The 17,064-nt window shown below is 35.5% G+C and overlaps 1 protein-coding gene across 1 annotated transcript; it reads right to left on the bottom strand.

Moving 5' to 3' along the window:
• Positions 1-342: 342 nt before the first annotated feature.
• LOC104607646 (P-loop containing nucleoside triphosphate hydrolases superfamily protein) lies at positions 343-15,554 on the bottom strand. Its single transcript, XM_010273324.3, has 23 exons — positions 15,347-15,554; positions 15,054-15,183; positions 12,714-12,872; positions 12,215-12,564; positions 11,993-12,131; positions 11,668-11,765; positions 11,417-11,573; positions 10,705-10,774; positions 9,525-9,601; positions 9,050-9,103; positions 6,932-7,012; positions 6,740-6,851; positions 6,567-6,653; positions 6,299-6,474; positions 6,011-6,172; positions 5,787-5,894; positions 4,053-4,211; positions 3,878-3,961; positions 3,593-3,798; positions 3,321-3,422; positions 2,223-2,332; positions 1,633-1,784; positions 343-898 (listed from the first exon to the last, which is right to left on the bottom strand). The coding sequence occupies exons 1-23, from the start codon at positions 15,403-15,405 to the stop codon at positions 701-703; spliced, it is 3,030 nt and encodes a 1,009-aa protein (XP_010271626.1). The 5' UTR covers positions 15,406-15,554; the 3' UTR covers positions 343-700.
• Between the last annotated feature and the right edge of the window lie 1,510 nt (positions 15,555-17,064).

Here is a 17,064-nt window from a genome sequence, read left to right as displayed (position 1 = left end):
ATAAATACGGGAGATATTCCCGATACATAATGGGATGTGCTTGTGAGGTTGGTATGAGGTGCACAGTGCACTATGTGAGGAGCAGATCCGGTATCTAACCTATTTGAATGCAGAATGGGATCTGCTCCTCCGGTCTCTTTGAATGCCCCCTCAACCTCACAGCCGTAATTCCCCGCAACCTTGTCCAAACATGGAATAAACTACAAAAAAAAGGAAAAAAAAAATGAAATAAAAGATCTCTCTGAATTTGGATCATGTAAATAGAAACAAAGTAATCAATTGGTCATTTGGTTGAAAACGGTGAAAATGTAAGAATAAATACTCAAAAGAATCAACAAAAGATTTAACAGAAGAAAATGTTCATAATTTAAGATTTAACAACCCAGTCATTAAGCCAAACTCTGAAGCTTTCCATCAATTTTACAAATTACAACAGACCCATTTGTTTCATAAATCCCGAGCTGAGATTTATTAACGGAAATCCGTAATGGCCCTCGATGAAGTCCCCAAATACACCATTCTCACCCACTTTTCAAAAAAGCAATTCTCACCCCATTTTGGCCCTCAAAGGAGCCTCCACGGCCCCCCATTCTCGTCCATTTCAATTACAATAATAACAGCAAAGCAAGAAATAAAAAGGTAAAAAAATTACGAAGAATTACACATCAAAAAGAAATCTGGCAGGAGAAAAATCACAACATTAATTGAGTTGACTGAGAGGTAAGCGTGATATTGTAGAAGGCTTTTGCTCCTTTGAAACCGATGGTTCATACGGGTTGTTTTCCCGGAACTCCTCAAGGAGGGCTTCCATTGGCATTGACCGTAACGACTCAATCGTCCCCTTTGTCGGAACCTCTGGTTCAGTCCTTGTTGGAGTCGTACCAGTCGGTTCATAGTCCTGCAGATTTATTTGGTCAAAGAAAAAGCAAAATAACAAAAGCAAATAAAGAGAAAAAACAGGAAAAAAAAAACATTTCACCATGTTCACCTTGTGATATTGCAGTTGATCTAACAACGAGAAAACATCAGACAACTGGTCTATAACTGTCTCCAACAATTTCCATACATAGTAATGAAAGTATAAAACCAGTGTGGTTTCTTCATTGTTTTTATAAATTGTTTTAAACGAAACTCAAATTGAAGAACAATATCTAATATAAAAACTGACAAGCTAAAATAAATACATATGTACAATAACAGCAGATGTTAAAAAGCGATACAAGACGTCAGATGTACAGTACTTTACATGTCAACATTTTTTACCATCAAGCTCTAAAGGTAATTTTGATTGTTGGTGATTTGTGAATGCTTAAACGGGTCTAGAATTAACTGAACAAATCTGGACCTCAAGCTCGATGATACACAATTTTATCGAAAAAAAAAAAAGCTCCATGATACACTAGATATTTTAATATCTCTTCCCATTACCTGATATTACATTTATTAATTGAAGATTCAGTATTTTCAATATTTACACAAACATGACATTCGAGACTTGATGGTTGGTTATTTTCCGAGTAACAGAAGGCATCATTATTTAATATTTAAATGAATCTGCACAGGTTAGAAGTGCGGAAGACTTCATTTTCCCTAAGTTATAATACTGAAAACTTGGGGGATGAGTCAGCTTACCATATATCTCTGCTGGAAGGTGTTCTGTGCTCTCTGTTCAATCTCAGCTGTTTGACCCAAATGGTCCTCTCGAAGCTTATGCATGGTATCTCTATGAGCCTCAACAGCCGTCATGATGTTACAAATCGACCCACGTTCTTCCCCTGATAAACCTATAGGAACATTTTGAAAGTCAGCAATCAAAAATTTTAAATCCACACAATAAGTGAAGGCTCCATTTTTGTGTGCATTCATCTTCCAGCAAAAGCAGTAAACCCACTTGCACTATAAGTGAAGAAAAAAATAGAGAACTAATTACTCAGAAGGCTCCATTTTTACTTGTATAGAAAACATAAGCAACTTCCAATCAAAACCTTTCTAGTTCATAAAAACAAAGATATAATCTTTGTAATAAAACCCAGACAACTGTTGATAGGTGAGTAGTCACATCTGACAACATTTCAGCAAAGAAATGAAAAGGTTCAATTAACCAAGTGCGAACATCCACAGGAATTAGTGATAAAAAGAAAAGGGAGGGTAGATTTGATGTCTCTCCGCTTTGACGAAATGTATGCAACTGAGGAAATTATATTAGCACAGAAGAAGCTTACTTTCAAACTGCTGAAGAATATCTTCACTATTCTTCACCACGTCTTTCTCTGCTGCATCCCTTGCAGAACAAATTTCAGCATCATGTTGCTCATTGCTTTCAGAGGCATTCCTGCATAAAGAATGGGAAAAGGTGTTGCACAAAATGTTGCACTCATGATAATGATAAATTGATAATATTGACAAACTCAACTGAACTCAATTCAACTCAACAAAGCCAAAAATACATCAATAAAGCCACATCACAAAGAACTAGGATCAGTTATACAAATCCTGTCACCCCATTCCACTATATCCAGGATGACAATGCTGGCAAAGCAAACGATTAATGACTCCAATATGCTAATTAGAACATATTTTCAGTACAACTAGCATGGCAGATGGGTAGAAAACATAGTTTTGAAGGCACCAAGGCAAGGCTAGGCAACAGGGTGGCACCTCATCACCTATTTGCCTAGGCAAAGGATTTTTTTAAGTAAAAACATCTATCCTAAGGTAGTTCACTAGGTTCCATAACCATATTTCCTTAATTATCCATAATTTTCATATGAAAAGTATAAACTTTGTGTTAAAGTACAGAAAATCAACATATTCATGAGAAAAAATAAGAAAAAAATGTAAAACTTATAGGGGCTGAACCGCTATTTTTGTTATAGGAAAAGAAAAAAAGAAACGGTGGAAGAAGAAGAAGAAAAAGTGTTGATTAGACAATTTTTCTTCCTTATCCGTTCTGGTTTTGAAGTCTGTGTTGATTAACCCCACAAATAATAAAATAATAAGAAATTAATATATAAACGCAATATGAATATTTTAGTTTAATAATGTCTATTTTATAATTATAATCTCCAAAAATTAAGAATATAAAAGTATTTTATAACACAACATACAAAACTGCTTGGCTATTAGGCAAGGCGAGCCTCCAAGGGCACCTTGTCGCCTAGGTGCCTGCCTAGGCATCGCCTTGACAATTATGGTAGAAACTAACCCACTCTAAATAGATCAAATATTCTAGGTAACTAAAATCAGACTGCAAACTGAACCTATTATTAGCCATAGATTAAAGAGTTAAATAAATGAAGGAAACAATAACAATGACTAACCTGACAAGCAAAGCCACAGCTGAAACATGGTTGCCATTCATCTCGTTCACAGCTTCATTTGTCCTCTTGTAGTGTTTACAAGCATTTTCTACAGTGCTTATACTGTAACAAATAAATACAAAAATCAAATGAAAAGTAACTAAAGTGCCATGGCCTCACAGAGTATTACGTAAAATATTAAACATCATTAAACAAAGAAAAAAACAAGAAAAATAGTTTTAACAATAGATAGGGCTCCCAATCATTCAGGCCCCAGAATAGAGAAAACTGACCATTGCTGTAGGAAAGACTCCATACGACAATGTTTGGCAGCAGAGAAATCAGCACCATCTTTAGCATCATTCTCGGATTGTATAGAAAATGCTTGCCACTTTCTTTTGGCATCATTTGTAATACCCTCCATTGATGATACATGTGCATCCAAAAATGTCTTGTTTCCAGTAGCAGCATCTCTCAAACCCACAAGCCTTGCATCCACCTGCATGTCCCATTATCAAGCAAACTAACAGAAGCCAAGACATTGAAGTGTAAGAGACACTAAGGGCATTTAAACAGACCAACTCTTTTTGGCGTTGGATGTGATTAGAAACTAATGATGTCATATCAGCTAAAAGTTTCTCTGCTTCAGATTTTGACTGCTCCTGCAAAGTCACGTTCAAAGGAAAATCAGATAATTCAAAAAAATAAAAAAAAACAAAAACACTTGTGTCCAACTTAGGTTCCATAATGTACCTTATAAACCTTCTGAAATTCAGCAATGCTCTTTGTCTGAATCTCGTGAGCCTCACTTGCATGTCTTTCAAGTTTGAGTGACTCTTCCTGAAGTGTATTCAGAAGCCCAAGAGTGAATTTGGACTGTTCCCTGACATGTTCAATACTAGCATGGAATCTCTGCATAGTCAAGTTAAACAAGGATAAACAACGAGATATTAGAAAATGGCATTTTTAGTAAAATAACTACATTAATGCATGCATGGGTGTTTAAGAGCAAAAAGAGTAAAGGGCAAAAGTTATCTACAGAATCCATTTGCATATTGGCCAGAGACGTTAACTGTATTCAGGTTTTCATTTAGGCAATCTGGAACAAAAGATAGTAGTTTTTAAAAAAAATAATATATGATATGCATTATAAAGGTGACAAATTTGCAACATTTAACATATCTCTTCCATGTGGGAGACAAGTTATTTTTCTTCAAATTGGTTAGAGGAACTTTTTCCAGCGTCTACAGTTCAGGATAAACATTGCATGGATAACTATTAGAGGATGCCTGCAACTTAGTGCTCAAAGCTAAGAACTGAATCTAGAGAAGGAACGCTCAAGTGCCAATTTTGAAAAGTTCCAAGATAGCATATTTGCTACTTCATGATGTCCAAATGGTTACCTTTGGTTCTTTCAAATTCCTTTCAGAACTAACAAATTTTAAGAAAGCTGTTGCTCATAAATCATCACAACCAAATGCATCTTCCGGTGTTAATTTGGCACTTCTGAGTCCTTTTAAACTGTGATGACTCATCTTCTTCCACTTTGCATGTATCATTTGACTTATATCTTTTTTCTTGTTTTTCTTTGATCAATAACAGAAATTCATTAGAAATATTTAAAAACAATTACAAGATAGGGAGAGGTAAACATTCTTAACTCTCCACAGACAAAAAAACTATTACAATTGAGCCCAAAACAACTGATTCCTCCCCACCCCTTGTTTTGCTAAGACACATGCAAGACCATTTGCTGCCCTTTTAACCCAACTGAACTGCACTCCCATATATTGAGTCATCCACTTGAATCTTATTATTTGACTTACATACAAGCTTTATAAATTATATGTTACCAAATGTGCTATTCAATCCAAATTAATATTTACCGGTTCATAATTGGGTTTAGAAGTAAGGGACAAAATTGCCCATGGAAGCCATTAAACAATAAGATCACTTCTTTTATATCTTCTGAAGGGTTACACAACAGGGGTAGCCCATCCCCCAACCCAATTGCAGGTGGGATTCGATCCCAAGTCTCCACTACGACCTGCAGAAGACCTTACCAACCAACTGGTTGGCACCATGCAACGATATGATCACTTGTAAACTGATTTGAAATGATATATTTCCAATGAGTAATTAGTGGTCCATGTTCCAATAAAATATTTGAAGTATATCTTACTTAGGAATCATTTGTAAGCAAGGCTTGTTCGAGATATTCCTTTTTATGAGCAACATTTAAACCAAATATTTGGAAATAAAGGGGGGTATTATTAATTGTGCTAAACTCCAACACCAGGTTAGAATAGGGATATTATAACTTGTAAACTCCAATACAGACTATACCCCATCTGATGAACAGTCTGGATTGAGCACAGGATTCCTCCACATGGCTAAAACAGAGTACAACATGCAGGTAATTTCCCTACTTAACCCTGTTATTCCATTTTAACCAAGGTTTAAAAAACATCAAGTTGAAGAACAAACCTCACGCAATTCCCTAGCAAAAAGAGCCATCTCCCCTTGATGAGTTGATAAAGTACCTTCAAGATCAGCAAATACTGAATTGGCTTCACCAGCCTCTGTAGCTAGAAACTTGTGCAGAAAAGTTTCAAATTAAAACAGAGATCAAAAGGCATTTGAAGGGCTGGAAAAGAAGAAAAAAAAAAGAAAATAAAAGTACTTAAACCCAAACTGGAAAATGTCTTTACTTGTTCAATTGAGGAGGCATGAGTAGCAACCACAGATGAAATCTCCTCCAGGCCAGCATTACTGTTTGCCTTGTGCAAGCGTACTACATTTTGCAGGGCTTCCAGGTGAGATACATACAATGCCCTTGAAGCAGTTACTTTCTTCTTTAAATCCAACACAGACTACATGAAAGATTTCAAGAAGTAATAAATATGAATAAACAAAGGATAAAGATGAATAAACCAACAACACAATATTGAAAAAAAAAACAACCATACTGCAACCAGGATTTATAACAAGTGAAATACATTCTCATGAAAACTCAGGAAAAACTGGCAGAGTTCCTCAGCAGACTGGAGGTGTTCATGTTGTTGAGACATTGATGTAGCCACTTTACTACAAAGAACACCAATTTGTTCTGCAAGCTCTGCCTGAAAGTTGTTCACCACTACCTTGTTTTCGGCATTCATTTGATCTTCTCTATCTGAGTACCACATTCAAGTTGAAAAGAGAAAATAAGTATTAGCAATCAGAATAATGACAGATAGATGATCAAACTGCAGGTTAAGAAGGTACCTAATTTTGAAAATAATAAAGCATTGTCCTGCAGAGACTTCTCCAAATCAGATTGGAGAACACATGCCTGATGTGCCAGAGCATTTTCTGGTTAACAGATTCAAAAGGATCAAAAAGAGAAACACACTCCCAAAAATCTCATAAGAGGGAAAGAGATGTAGTGGCATGCATACCTGCTCTTCTCTGTTCAGAGATAATAAAATCCCTCTCCTTCACAGCATACTCTGATTTCTTAAGATCCTCTTCAGCTCTAGCAAGTAACTTAGTTGTTTGGTCCAAGTTTTTCTGCATAAATGGCACATACTTGATGCAACTCCACATATGAATACCAAGAACAAACACCAAAGCATATATATTTTGATTACCTGAGTAGTATGAAGCTTGTTACTCAGATCAGAGCATTGGCGGACCTGACCATCATATTTGTCTTGCAGTTCTTCAATTTGCTGACATAACCAAAAATGACAATGAGTAACATGATAGAGTATAACAGAAAACATTACACACAACAATACTAATAAAAGCACAAAAGATGTACATATAGGCACATCACCCAGCCTAGCCAAAAACAAACTAAAGATAATGAAGCATCATGGCCCCTGTCATAGGCCCACCCATGCAAGATCAAGCCACAAATCACAAGAAGCATACATCTTAATGAATTTATATATGCCTCCATTTGGTTACATTCTTTTTTTATATTATTAAAGATTCTCTTGACTACCAGTTTAATATATTCTATATGATATACCGTGTGCATTACCTGACTAATACTAGTATTCCATATGCAGGATAGCTTTTATGTATGCATAATTTATTGTATGGATAACATATTGAACTGGCACAGTCATGGATGTTTGAAGTATGAGATTTTATCATTCATCACCACTTATAAACATCATTTAAAATGTCCCTAAATTCGCTAATGTTTCCACGACAAATTTCCATTTCCATGGGTAGCGACACGGAATTTTACTAGAATCAACATATTCCTATTACCACTACCAGCACTATGTAGAGTACAAGAGATAGTTTCCACAGCATATTTCCATTTCCACTTCCATGGGAACTTACAGGAAATTTTACTAGAACCAACATATTCCACAATGAACACTACCAGCACTATACAGACTGCAAGAGATAGTATTACAACATGTTTACCAACAATATTGTAGATACGTGGAGTAACAATGTTATTGCTAGCCTAACTTACATGTTTACCGCTTTCACCTAGCTCAATATTCATTTCAAATATTAAGTTAAATATTATTTTTGTGTGTAATAGATTATTTAGTTATTTATTACAATCATTTAGATTTTCTATGGGTTTAAAATTTGCCTTAACTAATACTATCATGAAGTTTTGAATCTTAAGGTTTATAGGACAACTTAAGAACATACTCTTTTGTCTATAACTTGAGTTTCTTCGCTTTGGTTAATGATTCGGAACAAGATAATAATTTAAAAAAGTCTACCTATGTGTCTTTTATCATTTCATAAAATATCATTCTATATTTTTTCAAGATTTTACAATGCTTCCACCATGTCTATAATCTTCACAATATTTCAATATAATATTTTGGCCAACACTTCAACCGACACCAACATTTTAAACCTTGTTTGTAAAAGGTAAAAGTTAGAAATAATGAAGACAATATATTTCATTAGTTATTCTTTTCAGTGATATATTACTAAGTGAAATGCTCTCAACTTTCAAAATCTAGGGCTGTCATGTGATTTCAAACCTTTCTCAGGTTCATACATAACCAATGTTTTAAAATGTGGAGGCGTAATGCGAGGTGTTCCACTACCTAGAGGCGTGAGGCATAGTTCAGAACACAAGAGGCGTAAGCCTCCTTAAGGGGAGGGGGTTAGGAGGAGGAAGAGGAAGGGGGGATCTCATTTTTTCTTTTTTTAAATAAAAATCTTTTATATTAAGTAGAATAAAGATGCATAACATTAGTTGAAGGGGGGGGGTTCTTGTCCCCAGCCGAAGGGGCAAGGGGCAATCCACTTTCTTTCCCCTTATTTTTTCTTCCCTTCCCTTCTCTTTTTTTCTTCTCTTTCTTTCCCTTCCCTTTCCTTTCTTTTTTTTCTGTCTTTTTATATAAGATGTGCATGAGGCGCATGAGGTGTACGCCTCTAGCACGCCTCATGAAAAAATCGCATGAGGCATACGCCTCAGAGGTGTCAATGCCTCTGGCATACGCCTCAAGGCGTTTTGGGAGTGCCTCGCCTGGAGGCGCGCCTCCAAGGTACGCCCCCCACACCTTTTAAAACACTGTACATAACTATCTTCCTTCCAGTGTTTTAAGTTACTTTCCTTTCAAAGCAGTACCATCTAGAGTGATAAGCATTCCATGCCACAAGCAGACGAATTCTGATTATGACAAGGGCAGCTTTCACTTTGACCACACTTCCATGCATTTTTCCATGCAAGAGTAAATATAGATATAAATAAGCATCCTACACCTTGAACTGACCTTCTGGTTTGTCTCCAACATTACTCCCATCTGTTCAATTTGCTCTGCCATTGCCTTAACACAAAGAAACCAAATACACGAGTCAAATAACACTAATGTTTCATTGCCTCAGCATAGATAAATAAAATCTGTTTGCACAAAGGCAGTTTAAAAGGCATATAATTAGTAGGGTAATTATGACAGAAGAAACACCTACAACCCAAATATTCAAAAATCCTCAAAAAATAGGTGACTTATTTTTCACCATAATTAGATTTTCGAGGACAATGATGACCATGCCAAATGCTAATGAAACAACAATGGTTGAAATCAAAGTTTTTATTGATAAACTCACAATTCCAATGTTAATTCAGCACAAACAAGCAATAAACCAAAAACACATAGTTGAGTATAAGTGTATAACCAATAGTTAACTATTACTAACCAAATCAAGATGATTATTTTCTACAGCCACAAACAAGGAGAAAGGCAGTACCTTCCTTTCACTCTCTTCCTGATAGTATCGTTCCTTTGGAATGTAAACTCCATTCTTTTCACGTGCAGCATAAACCTCTAGAGGAATCAAAAAGGACAAATTGTTTATTTGGAAGCCAGGAAATAACAGCACATGCAATCATATGACCCAAGCCTAGCTTAGATATGTTATGATCTCAAGATTCTCAATACCAACACAGAGCTAATTGAGTAACTGGACGTAGACTGTCAAAATGATATATAGGGATGTAAGCAGGTTGGATTTGGATCGTATTCAGATACATCCAAGTCTGATCTGAATGTTGATCTTTCAAATCCAAATCCACTATATTATCATCAGAAATAATGAAAAAATAAAAAAAATAATAATTATTTTTTAACTTACATAAAAATGTTTGTAAATATATATGCATATAACCAGAATCAGAATTTCATTGGATTGGATGAGGTCAATCTGAATCCGATCCAATTACTAAACAGATGCAAGCTTTAACATCCAAATCCAAATAATTGGATCGGGTATTGGATTTTCGGAGTCAATTGACAACCCTCATGCTATAATAGCTCAATTTTCACACTTCTAAGAAAGACTCGGAATGAGATTTAGCAAGTACATGCTTGCTTTAGAATGTCAGAATTTGTAAAGAGATAAAGCAGAAACTGAATTTTACTCGATCTGGTTTCACATAAAACACTTCTTTTGGTATTTACTAAGAGATATGGAGCTTTGTGCTCAGCTTGGACTGCTTGGTTCCAGCATCAATAGTTCCAAGAGGGAAATTAGCTAATAGCTACATATTCAATTGCTGTTAAGGAAATAGGTGTGGTGAGACTATGGCCTATCAGCATTTCCTCTTTGTAAAAACCAATTCAGGGCAAGATAAACATTAATTGTTTGTGGACTAGACACAATTGTGCAACATTTAGAGCCAGTTCACAGGAAACATTTGGCCTTAGGATATTCATTCTTTTCCTCTATTTGTAGTTAGAAGTTGGTTTTAAAGGTACAGCTCCATGTAACCCTTCAAGATAGGTGATGATTCTCGTGTTCATAGATTACAGGCCAATGTCCCACCAAACACTATACTATAATCCAGCACAGAAAAGGGTGGGATTTTTTCTCCTTATATGAAAGAAAAGAAAAAAAGAGTAGTTAAATTCCTTACAGAAAAAGTATATACCTGCTTTAAGTCTATCAATTTCGCCATAAAGATCCTTGATAAGAGTTGACTTCATCATTTTTTGGTTAACCTATAGATAGACAGAGGGAAAAAAATATGAACGAGAGAGTCATCACATATGCAGAATCAATAATAAAAAAGCATAGACTACAAAACAGTAAAGCATTCCACAAAAGCAAAAAATGTCAGTCCTTGTGAGACAAAAGCATAACCTCACCAAAATTAATCTCACATAACTATAGGAGATAGGGCCACCATTAGTGAAAATGCCTAAAAATGTCACACAGAAGAAGAAAATGGAAAAAAGGAGTATTCACTCAATCACTTCCCAGCATAAATGTGAACAAACTAAGAGATCAAGAAATGGTAAGATACAGAATTTTAGTTAATTTTTGCTATTTACAATCATAACTGTTGCTGAATCAAGAAACAATTCTACCTAAACAATAATTATCACTAAACTTAATATGCTGATAATAGGATGCAAGGCAAAGTTATCACAAAAACACATCTGATACATAGTTTAAAACATTTTTCAACTCAGCTGCTTTCCATGCTAAGTGGTCAGACAGATTATAATCGGGGAAAAAAACAGATAGGAAAAGAAAGTAACATCAAAAGCTATCTCCATATAAAACAAAAACGAATTTTAGCTACACAAAAAGAAACTATATGCATGTATCTCTTTTAGTAAAGGCTAGGAATGGCTAACCTCAGGCTTGTTTTTTATGTGCTTTGCCCTGTGTGCATAGTCCAGAGTGCTCAAGGTCTCCTCAAGACAATGAACAGCTGGTGACACAGTGGCAATTATACAAGTTTTGGTTCTTCCACCCAATGAATCACGCAATAAACGTGTGAGCTTACTATCCCTGTATGTCAATACAACAAAATAATTGATACTAGCAAGAAAGAAGAAAAAAAAAGTGATTAATTTGCCAAGGATATATGGGTTGAAGTTGAAACCTATAGGGAACATGTCCAAGGTGTTCCACAAGTGCATTTATGACACGTCCTAAAGTAAGTAAGCTTTTGTTGATTTCCCCAGCTTCTCTTGCACGGCCCTAAAACATTTACCAACACAGAATTGCACAAATAATTAGAAAGAGTATATAGACATGCAAAAATCATCAAGAAATTAGTGAACAAAGAAAACTACCAATTTCTCTACATCATTTCCAAAATAGATGGGTTGTTTCTAAAATAAATTAAGAGACTCAAGAAGCTGCCATAAAACCATGTTAACAAATACAAACTGCTGAGGTAACACAGTAAACGAAATCTTTAATACCTCCCTAGCACCAGAACGAGAAATATTCTCTGACCCAGCCAAATCAACCAAATTCAGCTTCCCACATTTAATAAGCTCTTCACCTTCAGGGGTTGGTTCTTTGATGTGAATTGTAATGGAAAACAGAGAATGTGACCGGCTGAAAATAATGGCCAAATTGTTAAAAGGAAGATGAGCATTTGACCTTGACAGAACAGAGAAAAGAAAAGGATAAAGTATAACCTAGATTGTTTATTCAATAGAGTCTCTGCAGTGCGCCGCTTTGCAGATCCCCTCTCAAGAAGAGTAAAGATTTCACTGGCACTAGTCACTATTTCCTCTTCTAATCCTCGTACAAGAACCCCACCCTTCCCATCTTCCATAAGAGGCAGCTGCTTTTTCTGTTTTTCCTCAATAGCAACCTTTGATATTTCTTCTGGTGCAAGCAAATCAGTAATTTCCTCATTGTACAACTCCAAGAAAGTGACTTTAACACTGTATTCTGCATTCTGACTCTCCAATGTGTCAAATATCTGCTGAACAGATCTAGGTATGACACCTGCTTCTGGAGGCAACTGTCCATTAGGCCCACTCTGCAATAATAGTTTAGCATATCATCAAAGGCCATCACAAGCTTCAGAAATAATGATAAACAAGTATATCCAATATGGATATTACCAAATACAGATTTTACATACATGAATAGAAAGACAAAAGAATACCTAATTATGCAAGTACCTACCTTTGATCTTTTGCAGTCACCTTCCATTGTGTATGTTTTTCCTGTCCCAGTTTGACCATAAGCAAAAATGGTACAATTAAATCCTTCCAAAACCTCATTTACTATGGGAACAACTGCCTGTTCATACAAATCCCTTTGTTGAGCTGAAGGACCAAAAACCTGAAAGACAAAAAATTCAAAGAAAATAGATATCTGAAATTAGTAAGGAAATCCATCTATGGCACTAAATAGGATCAAACAGCATTAGTAAAACAATAAAATAATCACATGTGGCATGCCTAATCATTAAGAATGTACTTTAAAAACCATTGTTTCTAAAATATTTCAAACCCAAGTTTCCAGATATGTGCAAATATAAGCATAATCACAAATACATAAAAAAGAACATTCATATTAGGAGTTTGAGAATTGCATGACAATGCCTCATCTTAACTTTCTCATGAAAAGATTCAAGTTAAAATTTATTAAAAACCAAAAGGTGACAGCATTTCGATACCTTCACCGAAAGATCTTTAATGATGCAGATGCAAGTCATTTTAAAATTTTATTAGAGGGGATTAAATACTTGCAACAAGACCACTGGTGGAAATTTTTTCTTTTATTTTTCATACTTTATTTAGTGCATTACAATAATTGGGAAGACCCAGCCAATACACTGAAACTGCTTAAATTAAGGAGCTCCTGGATTGAACCATATAGATCAACAGTTTAGTGTCTATCCTGACATAATTCCATCCTGCGAGTCTAAACCCATGTTTGGTTAAAATTCTATTCCAAATAACCACTCTTTGAAGAATGTGTTTTGAGCCCAAAAAAAGTTTCTTTTTGAAGCTAAATTTTTTGCTTCAAACAATCAATTCTTAAAATAAATTTGAACACAGAAAAAAGAATCAGTTCCAATAATTTTCATGATTTTTTATCAATGCAATTTTCATGAATTGAAACATAAAAGTGATTCTTAGAGTCACAAAATTCATCAGAATTAATTCTTTGAAAGCATGTCAAATAGAGCATAAGTAACCAGGGCCAGAATATAAGTTCCTTTAGTACATTTAGCGTATCTTGCCATTTTGCTAGTATAGGCTCCAGTCTCTGGTTAATTTGATCACTCTTGCAAGGGTTCTAAGGGACTCACTGGTACGCTACCAACTTCTTTTGCCACCAAATATCACTTCCAATAATTTCTTGAGAAAATAAAGCAATATTTCTCACTCTTCCTAACCATTAGAGCAACCAAATGAAGCCCAGATAAATAGCTCAGTTTTCTCTCTTGCTCTCTCAAGTTAGTAAGGCTTCATTAAGCTTGGTTAAATTGAGTTGGAGAACTATCTGAAACCACACCATTATTGAGTGATTGTTGTGAAGATATTCAAAGTCTTCAAATGAATAGAAGCAAAGTCGCTGATCTATTAAAATGATATACAAAGAAAATAATAACAATGAAAATTACAAGTGTTGGAGTATGCAGACCTATTAGTAATTGAACCTGGAAGAGAACATAATATTACATTTAAAATAAAAAATGTTGATACCAGATTAACAATTCAATAAGACAATTGGCTTCCTGGACTGCAAATTATTCCAATTCATTCATGGTTTTTTATGTGCAATACAAATAGATCGTTTTTTCACCGCCTGTGTATAAGGGAGATTAGCTTTTACATGTTGAAGAAAATAATAGAGATACCTTTTGGAAATCAAAACAATGATCATCTTTGATAAGTGAATATTAAGGTACTGATTCAATAAGATTATCTTCCGTAAGACCCATAGGGTTGCCCAAAAAGATACAAACAACATATACATTTTCTCCAATGCACTCATAGATTAGGTTATTTCATCTAGGAAAAGCATTTGAGAATGTCTCATTGACTCATTCAGGAAGGCAACAATAACAAGCATTCCGTGGTTATTCCATCTCTGCACACCTTGAGTAACGTAAGTTTTAAATCTCAGTCCAGCATTGATGCAACTACTAAAACCCCGGGCCTTCCTTCCATGCTTCAATAGTCACACTCCCTAAACCAAGCTAACAAATTCTGACTTCTATAACGAATGAAATCTCGTATCACTTTGTAAACAAAGCAAAAAAATTAGACATAAGAGATCTACTAATCATACATCTAAGCAAGCAAACCCAATATACTTAAGCCCCGTTGAGGTGGTATTTAAAACAATGTTGAAGAATAAGATGAGGCCAAAAAAATAACGAAAATACAATATCTCATGTAACAAAGCTTCTTATTCGTTTTCATTAATAGTGGCCTGACCAACAATAAAGATATTAAACACTCCACGGAAAAAACCAAACCAACTAATAAAACAGTCAAATGAGAATACCTTATCAAAGGTGAATACCCTATCGATCTGCTTCCCAGCTATGTTCTGCGAGACAGCGACTTCCCTCTGATATTCATTACAGGTCACAACTTGCGGCGCATTGTTTCGCAGCTCTTCATCGCTAAAGGGCCTGGAAATTTTACAGAAAAAAAGGGGGAAAAGAATCAGATGAAATCATGAAAACCCATAATCTGAAATTACAGCCATGGAGTGATTAATGCTCCAACAAGATATAAAATAAAGAGATAATAAGCATTAGAAAACCATAACCCTAGAGAATGAAATCTCAGTACCTGCAACGAAGGAGGACCTGAACATTTACACCTTTCTCTTTCTCGTGACGCCCAGACATCTTGACGAGAGAGAGAAAGCGAGAACGAGAAAACCCCACAGGCTTCGAATCGAAACAAAGTTTTGCAAAGAAAAAGACTTTTTTCCTGATTTTCCTCTCTCTCTCTCTCTCTCTCTCTCTCTCTCTCTCTTCTCTCTCTGTGTTCTACCTCTTGGTCTCTGTGTTTCGAAACGAGAGCGGGATGAGCTGCAATTTGAAATTCGGAGACCCGCTTGGTTAAAAGGGAATCTTGGGCTTGGGCTGTTGGCCATCCACGTGCGCGAATCCGATACCCGAGTTTATGAATTTACACAGTATTGGACCTGGGCCCTCGGTGTAGGCCCATTCGAATTTTAACAAATGTTCAACCAAAACCTGCCCTAGTTGCAGCCCTATTTTTGTTGCCAATTTTTCATAACATTTGTACTAGTGTAAATAAATTTTTATTTGTACTGTATTTGATTGCAATGCAAATTTATTTACACTAGTACATGGAAGTGCAAATGTAAAAAATGCAATTTCTTTTTAAAGCAAAAATATATCAAAATTTACATTCAAATCATTTGTATTTGTATGGTTTTGTATCAATGCAAATTTATTTGCATAGCAACCAAACACGGCCTAAAAATCGAATTTAGAATATTATGGCATCAACCTTACATACATGTTATGATGAGTGAGAGAGACAAAGGGGCAAAACCAAAGAAGAAGAATGAAGGGAAAAAAGGAGAGCCCACTCTTGCCGTCACCGATTTGGTTTAATCTATAAATCATGAGTTGATGGAATGTTTTATTGGTTTGATTGGTTGGTTGACAATATTTTATCAAATTAATGAGTTATTGAAATTTACTGTCTCCAGGTGACGGGTCAACTGGTCCGACCATCCAGATCAACCATAAATTGTAAATATTGCAAAAAAATAAAAAATCAGGGTTCGTTTGCTTCACATGAAAAAGGGGTTTGGAATCAGATTCAATTGTTTGATTGAATGAAACCGGAATCCCATTCTCATTTCTGGTGGAATGGCATTTCCCTATATGAGGGAATGGCCATTCCTTCCCCTCCTTTGGGAACGAGAATCCATTCTAACTAGATTACAATTCCCATCTGAACCAAACAGGTGGGTGGAACGCACCATTCTGATTCCAGTTATGAGGGATATTAATTCCAATTCCAATTACGAATTAAACGGACCCTCAATTATGTTTTCTTTCTGTAATTATCAGGGATAGGCAGTTCTATCTAAAATGTGGTGATTCTATGTACAACCATTCACCAATGGCCCATTAGGAAATAAAAAAGATTAGCTGAACTTGATAGCTGTTTTATGGGTTGTAGAACCAATTATTAGGAAATAAAATGCATGTAACCCACAGTCAGTCAATCTCTCACTTGCATTTATAGGTGATGGGGAGCAAAATCTTGGGTCCCATGACCACTAAAAACAGCCATCAATGAAACACAGACATACACACGAATAGAAAAAAGAGAAACAAATAAATAATTAGGCTTCACAAGACGTTTTAAATTTATTTCAGTCAATGTTGACTGGTGTGCTGGTGTTTCATTGAAGAGGTCACAAGGGAGTAACATTGGAATTGAGATGTCCTGCCCAGAAGACTTCTACCCACGCTTACCCACATGATACTATAGCTAGAACATCTCCCCATGAATGATAA

This window comes from Nelumbo nucifera, chromosome 2 (genome assembly GCF_055504915.1).
Source record: "Nelumbo nucifera cultivar China Antique chromosome 2, China Antique-T2T, whole genome shotgun sequence".
NCBI lineage: Eukaryota > Viridiplantae > Streptophyta > Magnoliopsida > Proteales > Nelumbonaceae > Nelumbo > Nelumbo nucifera.
This window is presented reverse-complemented; position numbering and strand designations above follow the sequence as displayed.

What these genes read in the sequence shown, in the direction of transcription:
- LOC104607646 (XM_010273324.3), bottom strand. Translation starts at nt 15,405, where the DNA reads ATGTCTGGGCGTCACGAGAAAGAGAAAGGTGTAAATGTTCAGGTCCTC. An exon ending in AATTGATAGACTTAAAGCAG is followed by an intron (nt 9,602 to 10,704) that starts GTATATACTTTT and finishes TGATTCCTCTAG; the next exon opens with AGGTTTATGCTGCACGTGAA. An exon ending in TATTCTTCAGCAGTTTGAAA is followed by an intron (nt 1,785 to 2,222) that starts GTAAGCTTCTTC and finishes ATGTTCCTATAG; the next exon opens with GTTTATCAGGGGAAGAACGT.